General features: G+C 40.8%; 1 protein-coding gene across 2 annotated transcripts in view; it reads right to left on the bottom strand.

Moving 5' to 3' along the window:
• Snx13 (sorting nexin 13) overlaps positions 1-12,223 on the bottom strand; it is a 107,923-nt gene that overhangs the window by 47,031 nt on the left and 48,669 nt on the right. For both annotated transcript variants that reach the window (XM_036205750.1, XM_036205751.1), the window contains exons 9-11: positions 4,309-4,392; positions 924-1,062; positions 371-459 (exon numbers count right to left, since the gene is read on the bottom strand). In XM_036205750.1, coding sequence (XP_036061643.1) covers positions 371-459; positions 924-1,062; positions 4,309-4,392 — 312 coding nt within the window. The remainder of the gene's footprint in view (positions 1-370; positions 460-923; positions 1,063-4,308; positions 4,393-12,223) is intronic.

The raw sequence follows: 12,223 nt of genomic DNA, 5'->3' as shown, positions 1-12,223 counted from the left end.
CTTCAGAACCCAAGTTCAGATCCCTAGGATCATATAAAAATGCCAGACACAGAGGCTTGTATCTGCAACCCTCACACTGGGGTGGAGAGCGTAGAGACTGGGTTATTCTTGGAGCTCAGCGGCCAGCTACTCTAGGTGGCAGGTGAGCTCCAGGTTCAGTAAGGGATCCTATCTCAATAAGGTAGAAAGCAACCACGGACGGCACCTCTAGCCTCCACATGCACTTGAGCATGCACACACACACACACTCTTCTGTTTAAGTCCTGTTGTAAATAGTTCATTTATAGCCTACTTTTGGTCACACACTAGGATTTTAGACACCATGAAGTATTTACAACTAGGTGTTATTTAAAAAGTATTTTATACTTACTTTGCCTGACTGTAACCGCTGTATTCTTGAGTCACATACTTTCTTTACAAATAATAAGCTATTTATTTGATTTTTAATAGTGTTAATATCTGAAAGAAAAAATTTCATTATAAGCTAAAAACTGGTTGTAGTATTTCAGAAATACTTAACACACACTTACTAAAATTCAACAAAATAATCAATATAGCAATTTTGCTCTAATAAAAAACTATGAAATTGCTTCATAAAATTATTTATTTACTTTAAATTAAATCATACCTATTATCTCTAGGAACAATTGCAATAACATCATCTTCACATTTACTCTAAGAACATGTTAGTACAGTAAGGAAGACTTAATCTGAACATTAAAAACCAGAAATTTCTGGTTTCATTCTGGCAACTTAAAAGCTTTCTTTTACGGGGTTGGGGATTTAGCTTAGCGGTAGAGCGCTTGCCTAGCAAGCGCAAGGCCCTGGGTTCGATTCTCAGCTCAAAAAAAAAAAAAAAAAAAAGCGCTTTCTTACGGGTGCGACAGTGCTCCAGGAGAGCACTGTCGGGACGAGTCACTTACCATCGCCAGCTGTGTCCAAAGACCGAAGGTACTGGAGTTCTTCTGCCGCCTTATCTCGGACCGCTTCCAACTCTCCAACATTGTCACTTAATTTAATAATGTTCATAAAGGCCTCGTAGTTGCAATTTGAATCACGGATCTAAAAACAAGGTTTTAAACAACAGGCAGGAGAAGGTTACTTATTGAGAGAAAACTTCAGCACTGAATGAACCAAGTGATTATACCAAAAGGAAAAAGCAGTGTGCTCAAGCATTTACATTAAAATGGGTCGCATATAACAAAATAGATCAAGCTGAACACATCACACCCTGAAAAGCACAGACTCATGCTCAGAAAGACTGGTGACACCAAGGAAGTCAAGGTGGCTGGAGCTAGACCACGATGACCTGGACAACAGAGGATGAGCAGCAGGAATGGAGTAAGAGTTCTACAGTGTCAGGGTTTGAGCTCTTCACTCTGAAAATCCAGGAATCCAGTCACTGGGTTTAAACAGTTTAACAATCAAGTAGAGAAGAAAAGGACACAGTGCGGGGAAACATGGCGGCGGCGGCGGCGGCGGCAGTCGTGCGGGTGACAAGGATCATGAAGTTCCCTATGCAATGTTTTACTGTCACGTCTGTTCCAAGCAGCACCGAAAGAACCGGCCGACAAACCAGCTAAAGTGAGAAGTGAAGAGCACTAGGAACCCCAAAACCTGTGACCAGCAGTGGAGCCACCGCCAAACAGGACAGAGGCAGCGTGAGAAGAGCGGGTTCGGGGAGCTCCGAGGATCCACATGTAAGAAGAGCGGGTTCGGGGAGCTCCGAGGATCCACACGTAAGAAGAGCGGGTTCGGGGAGCTCCGAGGATCCACATGTAAGAAGAGCGGGTTCGGGGAGCTCCGAGAATCCACATGTAAGAAGAGCGGGTTCGGGGAGCTCCGAGGATCCACATGTAAGAAGAGCGGGTTCGGGGAGCTCCGCGGATCCACATGTAAGAAGAGCGGGTTCGGGGAGCTCCGAGGATCCACATGTAAGAAGAGTGGGCTCGGGGAGCTCCGAGGATCCACATGTAAGAAGAGCGGGTTCGGGGAGCTCCGAGGATCCACATGTAAGAAGAGCGGGCTCGGGGAGCTCCGAGAATCCACATGTAAGAAGAGCGGGTTCGGGGAGCTCCGAGGATCCACATGTAAGAAGAGCGGGTTCGGGGAGCTCCGAGGATCCACATGTAAGAAGAGCGGGTTCGGGGAGCTCCGAGGATCCACATGTAAGAAGAGCGGGCTCGGGGAGCTCCGAGGATCCACATGTAAGAAGAGCGGGCTCGGGGAGCTCCGAGGATCCACATGTAAGAAGAGCGGGCTCGGGGAGCTCTGAGGTATCCACATGTAAGCAATGAGTTTGCTTTTTCATAGGAAAGGCAAGGAGTCAGGAAAGACTCGGCAAATATGTGATTTTCAAGTCACTGACACAGAGACAACACTTAAGACCATGAAGCTGCATGGGAAGCAGAGAGAACAAGTGTGGATTCAAAGAGGAGAGCCTAGATCGAGCACACTCAAAACAGCAAAAGACTAAGAAAGGCCAAAATTTAAAATGGACAAAAGAAAAAAGCGTGATGTCATAACCAGCCAAGTGTTGACACTTCCTACAGAGAAACATCACCTCCAGGAGGGAGAAGGTGGCTTGAGAGCCTCAGAAGGTAAGTAAGTCCCATGCCTGGGAAAGCTGACCCTTGGGAGGTTCTCGAAGGCTCCCTCCAGCTTTAGGAGCAGGCAGTAACTGCTGGTTGCTGGGGGAGGACAAGACTAGGCAGAGCTGCCTCTGAGACCTGCAGCGTTTTGAGTCATCCACCATGTTGGAGTGGGCTGTTCAGTTATCAAGAGCTTTGAAGTGACCCATGTCCTTCTAAGTCACCCTCTGCCTACTCCCCCATTGGCAGTCCCAATAATAACTCATTGGTTTCTTTGCTGTAATTATTACTTTGATCTGCCATGGGTTCCCTGTCTGAAGTAGACATGTGCATGTTGTGTCTGCCAGGAAAGTTTCCCACACAACACCAAGACAGTGTTTGTAAAGGTGGAAGTGATGGAAAGATAAAAACAGGAAAAAATACAAAGATTACAGGGCAGGATACAGATGAGATGGGCAGTCATGAAGTTATAATGAGGGTAGATGCCCCCACCACAAGCACATTCAGCAACTACTGGGGAGGAATGGAGAATAAAATTATATTAGACTTAATCATGGCTATCATGCAGTGAGTAACAGAGCATCACTAAACGTTAATCCCAACTACCATTACTGATAAAACACTTTCAATGAGGAAAAGCAACCGAGCTGTGAAAAGGTAGCAGAACGTCTGAGACACTGTTCTTCTCACAGAAAGTCCAACAACAGGGACTGCAAAGTACAGACCACAGAGACAGACACAGACATATACGGACACTCGCTCTCCTTAGCACAGAGACAGACAGAGACACATACGGACACTCGCTCTCACTAGAAACCAGACAGCAAGTAGACAAACTGACATTTCCAACCACACATCTTTATAAGCATCAAACACTCTAGAGACAGTGAAAGTTTTCTGGAATCTTATAGTAAAACATATTTTACGACAAGCTAAGACTCAGTGAGTTTGAAGCCACTGATGCCCATAAATCTTGAAAATTATACAAATCCTACCGGAAATTGTTCAGAATAAAATAAGAGCAAACTGATATTTAGAATTATAAAAAATGAAGATTATTAAAAATGATACATAGTTTTATTTTTCCTTAGGTTTTTTTTTAAAGAAATTATGATACAAGAAGCCTAAGTTGCACTACTGAATAAATTATATATGTGTATAGATATACGAAAGAGTCCACAGAACAGGGAGTTGGAATGCTCACAATGGATATGAGGCAGTGAAACATTGTTCTATGCATATGCTGATGAAGTGGTTCATTCTCATTTTTATAACAACCAGTAAAATAGCAATAGTTACAGAAGAGAAGAAGAAATATTAGCTGAAAAGCCATTTGGGCTACTAAAATCAAACACTAAATATTATAGTTAACTAATAAAAAGCAAGAAGGGAAGCCAGAAAATCAGCACATTAAAGGCCACACACCTTAGGGCCAGCAAGATGGGTATCCTCAACATTTGATATAAGGAATATGCAACCTGTACAAGTATTGTTCAAATTACTCATCTCTACATATACAGGCAGTGAAAGCCACTACTTTAAATAGTAGTAACACCATAATAATAAAGAAGGTACCAGATATTTAGAGAGTACTTTAAAAATAGCTTTTACTTCATTTCTTTAATATACTGTTGGTTAATCCTTCTGATGTCCAAACTGTGTTTTTACTGCTAAAAACCTGTTTCAAATACAAGTCACAATTTTAAAAGGTACTTACCATCCATATGACATATTGATTAATATAATCAGGATCACTGAGTTGATTTATTAATGGAAGAAGAATTCCTCGTGCAAGGATTTCCTAAAAATAAATTTAAAAATAGACAGCTTAATTGTCTTCTCCAGTCTACCACAGTGTAAGTTTCCTGAAACAACAGTAGAGTTATGATACACCTGGAACATGGAATCACTGCAGCCTAAAAGGTGAGCCACCATCCTCATACATTAATGAGATATAAGTATCAATACCAAATGAAACATATTTCTATGAGGCTCATACCATGGGAGGGAGCCCATGCCTGACACTGCCTGGAGGGCCAGCACCCAGAGGTTAGATAGCCCAGAGACTCAGGATAGAGAACCAAACACAACGGGCCAAAAAATAAAAATAAAAAACGTCAGTGAAATGATTCCTAATGACATTCTGCTATACTTGTAGACTAGAACCTGGCATAATCAGCATCAGCGAGGCTTCATCCAGCAACTGACAGGAGCAGATGCAGAGACCCACAGTCAAATATTAGGCAGAGGTAGGAGGGAGAGAGAGGAGTTGAGGGAGGGAAACTGAGGTCAGGATTAATATATGAGAGTGGATGGATGGATGGATGGATGGATGGATGGATAGATACAGACAGACAGACAGACAGACAGACAGGTGGCAGGCAGAGAGAGCAAGCCACATCTCTATGAAACCAGAGGGAAATAAAAATCAATAAAAGAACACCTCTGGAATATTAGTATTTGTGTGAATTTTTAAAAGACAAAATACTAGCATAAAGGTGTTTATGGGTCCAAGCATCTATATTAGATGTATTTAAAAAGAGAAGAACACACTACTTTGAGAACTGCTCACTTCAAGTGATGAGGTGGAACAAGTACCATGTACTGTCAGCAGCACAGGCTAAACCTGGGTAGCTGGTATACAAATGTCTCTTCTACTTGACTATTTTCCCAATAAAAATGTGAAAAAATTAATAATAATATCAACTCACATGCTCTAGATAAAGTCCCACACTTGGCAGTTTTTATGCCATTATCTACTAAAACTCTGCCCTCCCTCTAATATCTTACTCAAGAATCAATTATCCTTGTATCTTTCCCATCATGCATCTCCATCCCATTCATTTCCCCATCCCTTTGTATCCACCCTCTGCCCTTGCAACCCCCCCTCCACAAAAGAAAAGAAAAGAAAATTTAAGAGAAAACGAAAAGAAAAAAAAAAATCAATCTCGTCATGGAAGGTGGAGTGTGACACAGTAAGTCTTACAGTAAACCCTTCTATCCATACATCTTTACTTTCAAGTGTTCATTGCAAAGAATAAATAAAAAGGGAAAAAATAAAAACCATAAAATTTGCATGTTAAAAAAAAATAGTACTCAGGGCGGCTGCAGGATATCCCAGAGGAGTTTCAGTGAAGATCCTGTGATGCTGATGAACCAGAAACCTGAGGTCTTGAGCCAGACCGGTGACTACTCACTGCAAAGAACACCTGCTAGTTACACTGACTGGACAAAGGTACACTGTGTGACACACCCAGGCTCCTCATGCTACCAGGACAGATGAGGAGCTGTTGAAGAGGGAAAGATGGAGAAGCAAGGACAGTGTTTTGCTTTTTGTTTTGTTCTTGTTTTTGTTTGCTTGCTTTGTTTTGTTTTGGTTTCAATTTTTTTCCCTTGGGGGAGCACTGCGGGCGTGAGGAGGATTGGGAGGACTGAAAGGTGAGCAGAACTGGAGCGCATGATGTGAAATTCCCAAAGAATCAATAAAGAGATGGCGTTTAAAAAAATCAATAGACCTAGTGTGCCCTGATTCTTTCAGCTGAAGGCTTTTCCACTTCCAAGTTTAAAATGCACCTGTGCCTGTATTTACAGTATTTGTCTCTTGGTTTGTTGTTGTTGTTGTTGTTATGTCTTACATTTCTCTTATACAGTAGCACTACCTAGAAACGCTTGGTGTCTAAGTGAAATTCCTCAACTGACCTAGTCACTTACTCATCTTTAAAAATACTTACCACTCCTCTAGGCGATTCAAGTCCAAGACGGGCATCTACTTACATGAGTGGAAATGAAGGCTTAAGAACTCAGAACTGATACTACTAACATAGAATTTTTTAGTGGGTATTAACCATCCCCTGATGTCTGTGATATCTAAAGTTATCAAAATTCATTTTTTGAGAACACTGGTAATGCTAACTTAATACAATATATTTACTTCCTAAGTAAAAGACCAACTGATTCTCTTGGCAAATCTCTAATTCATCAGTACCATTTGTTTTCATATATATATATATATTCAAAAACGTCTTTTTCTTTAAAGAAATATTTTTGTATAATCCTGCATGAATAAAGTTTCGCTGATAACTATTATCTTATGATAAATTAATGTTTTAACAAGCAGTAATGCAGGCACCAGTAATTTCTAGAAATTGGGGTTCTTTACAGTTCTAGATTATTAAAAATATAATTTCTAACTTTTTAATTATTTATTTTACTGCTAAGACAGGGTCTCAAGCAACAGAGGCTGGCTTCAAACTTTCTACGTAGCTGAGGATGACCCTGAATGACTAATCCTCCTGCCTAAGCCTCGTAGCTTTTGATATTACAGGCATGAACCACCACACTAGGCTTTCTAACTGCTTTTAAAATTTTTATTGTATTTGAAATTCCTTTCTTCAAATTCTGTTTATGACCCATGTGTTCAAATTTTAAAATGGACTTTGAAAGCAGAAAATTCAATCCCCCAAATTATTTTTCAGAGTTGTTTTTTCAAAATAAAAAAAAATTGGAAATAACTGTGATTTTATGTTTATTATTTAATATAATCCATGGATAAGTCTTAGAAAATTACTCTGGTCTTCTAATTCTCTTCACAGACTCTCTGGCTGCTAACAGGTTTGTCACAGGACTCTATTCACTACAGTAGGTAGCCTCTGGCTTGCAATTCTGAGTTTAAGAGCCCCAATTCCTTTCACATTTATTACATTTGTGGCCACACACACACAAGCACACACTCAGCACCTGTGGAGTTCAGAGGAAAACTTGCATGGTCGCCTTGCATTGTGTGGGGAGGAAGCTTGCACGATCTCCTTCCATTAGGGGTTCTGGAGAGTAAACTCAGGCCATCGAGCTTGGTGGCATATGCCTTTACCCACTGAGCCTTCTTGCAGGCCCAAGACCTCAATTTTCTAAAGGACTGCATTAAATATCAATATGGGAACCTGACAGAGAGTTACTGAAGCCATGAATCCTTCAGTAAATAGAGCACAGAAATGGAAAGAGTGCAGCGGCATTTAAAAAGTAATTGCCTTAGACAAATACTGTATTTGTATAATCTACACAACAAGAACAACAACGAAATCGATGCAACAGAAAGAGCTCTTCACCTATTATTTAACCTAAGCAAAATGTCTGCTGTGAAAGCTTGAATCTAACTACTAAGACAAGAAAACTGACACAGGACTAAAAGTGCAATGAACCAAACTGACTGGTTGAATGTAGCGTTGTAGTAGACTAGATTTGACCAAAAAGAAAGAAATCGGGCCAAAAAGCAACCTATTGTGAGACAAGTTGGCTGAACATCTTGCATCATTTCAAACAACAGCTCCACTTCACAAAGCACATCTCCACTCCTGGCTCTGCAGAAGCGTATATGCCGCACCAGAGAGAGGACCAACAGACTTTCACCCTTCATCACAGCGGAGTCGCTGGTCTGTACCTGCTATACCACACACTGTGTTAACCACTACACTCATAACAATACAGATAACAGCAGGTATGAGCTCAGTTTACAGTTCATTATGGAGAAAAGTACAAGTTAATAAACAATAAAAAATGTATCTCACTTTAAATGTGGTCAATACTAAGAAGGAAAACTACTAGGCACTGTCTTCAGTAAAGGAAAACACAAAAGAAATCGCTGATATTGAGATACAAAAACTGAAGATGATATGGCTAAGAGAGTAACAAAATCATTCTGAATAAGATGAACAAAAGTATGATATAACTATCAATGAGTCGGGAAAAAAGTGGGTACTTCTTGGGGAGAAAACAAGTATTAACTAGAACTGACTGGTGACAGAGCTTTTATGCTCAACCAAACTCCAGTTGGTTACAAATAAGACCTCAACCTGTCTTCATCATTGTATCTTACATTTTAACGGAATCCAACCAAAGGTGTTTAGCTACAATGCCTCCACCCTCTCAATATCTGATCAAATTTCTCATCTTAACTCTCTGTATGTTATCATCCTGACCTACCTCTACCAAGAATCCTCATGAGGGTGTCTCACTACAGCCACCCTTATCTTTCATATGGCTCTGTCATAGTTAGCTTCAGTCGTCAACTTGATACAAACAGAGTCACTAGGAAGAGGGAAGTTCAACTGAAAAACTATCCAAATCAGACTGGCCTGTGGCACGTCTGTACGGCATTTCGTAACTGCTACTCGATGGAGGAGGGCACAGCCACCATGAACAGAGCCATCATTAACCAGGTCAGCCTGACGTATAAAGCAAAAATGAGCTGGCATGCTGGTGAGGATGTGAGGTAAAGGGAACATTCATCTACTCCTGGTGGAGTGTAAACTTGTATAGTCACTCTGTAAACTGGTGTGGCAGCTTCTCAGGTCGTTGAGAGTAGATCTTCCTTAAGAGCCAACTATCATTCTTGGGAATATACTGGAAGGACTCTACCACCTACTACAGACACTTGCTCATCCATGCTCTTGGCTGCTCTATTCCTATAATAACCAGAAACCAGATACAGACTAGATATCCACCACCAGATGAATGGATAATAAAAACATAATGTTCAAGCCATTGACTATGAATTTCTACTTGTTTTTCCTATCCTCAGAACTGGATCTAGTTCTATAATGGAGCTTTAGTATTTCTCCTACTTTACCATTTCTGAATATAACCCCTTCTTGGAGCTTTACTACAGATTGGGTTTTCTGTGACATTATGTCATAAAGGTCAGAGATAAAAGTTACATCATACAGAACCTGCAGAGGGATCCCAGATTTGAAAAACTTGCTTGAGAGCTATATTATATTCACTGAGATTTAAAAAAAAAAAAAAAAAAAAAAAAGATTAAACTGCAGACATGACATAGAATCAAGAATAAGACTTCCATTCTGATGTTGGGGATTTTTTTTTTTCTTTTCATGTGTACATGTGTCTATATGTATCTGCTACATCATGACTGTGGGTACCCTCAGCAGCTTAAAGAAAGTACTGGCTCTACTGGACAGAGTTACAGGTGGTTGAGAGCTACATGTGATGGGTGCTGGGAAGCAAACTCTGCTCCTCTGCAAGAGCAGCAAATGTTCTTAACCATGAAACCATCTCTCCAGCCCTAGCACTTTGATTTTGGACACTTAGAAGTTTAAAAGGTAACTGAGTTAATCAAATAGCTGTTTCACAGGAGAAATGATTCAGAATGACATGGAATTCAGAGGAGAAGTTTGAGCTAAAGATACAAAGTTAAAGCTCATAAGCAATTGTACATGTTTAAAAGCACAGAATGTGCCAGGTGGTGGTGGCGCACACCTTTAATCCCAGCACTCGGGAGGCAGAGCCAGGCAGGTCTCTGTGAGTTTGAGGCCAGCCTAGGCTACCAAGTGAGTTCTAGGGAAGGCTCAAAGCTACACAGAGAGACCTTGTCTTGAAAACAAAACAAAACAAAGCACAGAATATGAGACCAGGGCTTGGACTAAAGGAAGAACTTAAACATTTAAAAAGCTAGGCAGAAAAGTTCAAAAACGATGTAGATCTGGATTTAGTGACAGACGCGACAAGAATGGACCCCATTCCCAAAGTGAACAGTTTACCCATCACACTGTTCCCATGGAAACACACCACTCCCTTCCTATAACTGTTGGCAACACAACTGGGAAGTCGAGTAAAACTGTGCTATGCAGATGCTGGGAACTGTGGCATGCCTGAGCAGCACTGCAGGTATAAAAGTAAGGCTGCAGCTGTCGTGTGTTTGCAGGAGGAAGGCTAAGGCGATGACGAGTCTGCACGCTAGGCAGATGTGCTTTCCCTTAACCCCTGTTAACAGGATATGCTCTTCTCATCCCATTCATAAGCAGCAGCCAAAGCCAGAAATCTGCATTTATACACAGTTTTACACAAAAGACTTAAATTAGAATATACAATTTAAGAGCACTGCTCTCATCTTAGTCATGCTCCAATTGGGAAAAGCCAATTTTATTTTAAAGTTTCTGTCTCAAAATGTTAGATCTATCTAAGCTAATTTAGGTAAAGCTGTAAAACTGAAGAAATTTTTTAAAAGTCTCTCTCTCTCTTGTTGGCCAACAGGTCCTCATGGAATGCCCTAAACATCACAAGTTATTGCCAGGGCTATTTGGTTGCTCAACCCAAACTGAAGGTAAGGTCCTATTGCTGAAGACAACACTTAATTATGTCATCAAACATGAAGAGTTAAGCCAGTGCCCAACTAGAAGCTTCACCCCTAATGACGAGTGTTCAAAGTACTGGAAGGTATTCTGCATGCTACTGGAGAACAAACTGTGTAACACTTAGTATCACCAACTACAAACCCTGAGACTTACAACAGTGACCTTTCTGCATAATGAGATGGTGCAGTAATTAATGGCACAAATGTCACAGGTGTAACCAATCACTTTCTACCTGGATTTAAGATGGACACTGGTAAAACGGACAAGAACCTGAAAGTAGATAGATTATAACTGAAAATCTACTACTGTTTTTCTGCTAAAGGAACATAGCAATAAGGTGACTCCTTATACCCACAGATCTGTACCTTGCTCAACCTACACCAGAGAAGATTCTTGTTGCAGTAGGATGAAATTAGCAAAGACCACTACTGGATAATGTGCAGAGACTGAGTCTCTGGATCACTCATTCCTAAAAGTGATGTCTTCACCATACCCTTCCTCTCAGAACTAAGGAAGCTATGCAAAGGAGAAAGCAAAAGGATTTTAAGAGCCAGAGGTGATGGATGACTTAAAGGAGACATTATTTTCTAGCCACAACAGAATTTACACATGCGCTCAGAGGCTGTGGAAGCATACACAAAAACCTGCACATATTCACGAGACAGGGCCCCAGTACTGCGAGGGTCAGGGAGACAGAGTCCCACCTCTAACCAAGAGACTATCTGTAATGGATGCCACTGGCAAAGAGAACATCAGTTTTCTCCAATGGAGTCTCACTGGGTATAATAACCACACTCCAGGGAAGGCCCCATGCCTCGGGGGTGCTGAGCAATATAAAACACTCAATGGTATTTTGTGGACATTTTGTTTTGTTTGTGATGATTTGTCATGATGGACTATTTTGTTGTGATTTTTTTTTCCCTTTTGTGAGATTTTCTGTGTTTCTTGTTTTGTTTTGTTTTGAGAGAGAAGCAAAAAAAAGGAACATAAAGTTGGGTGGGTAGGGATGTGGGGAGGATCTCAGAGAAAACATGATGAAAATATATTGGATGAATCTTTTTTTCAACTAAAAAAAAGGTCTGTCTGTATTATAACCAAATATTAAAGCAACTAGCTCTAAGGCAGTTCTCAAAGTATTGGCCAGTGACCTCTGGGGAATTCAGAAAAGGATCCCAAGATCATTTCTCCCATTCAAATACTAACTAGGCCCAACCCTGCTTAGCTTATGAGATCAGACAAGATTGGGTGTGCTCAGGGTGGTATGGCCATAGACCAAAAAATCCTTTCTCAAAGAATGAACTGAGCCAATGCCCATCTTCCTGAACTAAGCCTTAGTTACGCCCTCACTCTCACTCTCTAACAAGCAGACAGTAAGATTGTAAAAGGACAAGATGGATGTCACTCATCCACCAACTAACGAATTTGTACTTACATGCTCTTCTGTTTCAGCATTTTGTTTTTGTATTTTATGATACATACATATAGATG

The sequence above is a fragment of the Onychomys torridus genome, chromosome 14 (assembly GCF_903995425.1).
Source record: "Onychomys torridus chromosome 14, mOncTor1.1, whole genome shotgun sequence".
In the NCBI taxonomy this organism is placed as follows: Eukaryota; Metazoa; Chordata; class Mammalia; order Rodentia; family Cricetidae; genus Onychomys; species Onychomys torridus.
The sequence above is the reverse complement of the archived record's forward strand: the minus strand, read 5'-3'. Positions and strand labels throughout refer to the sequence as shown.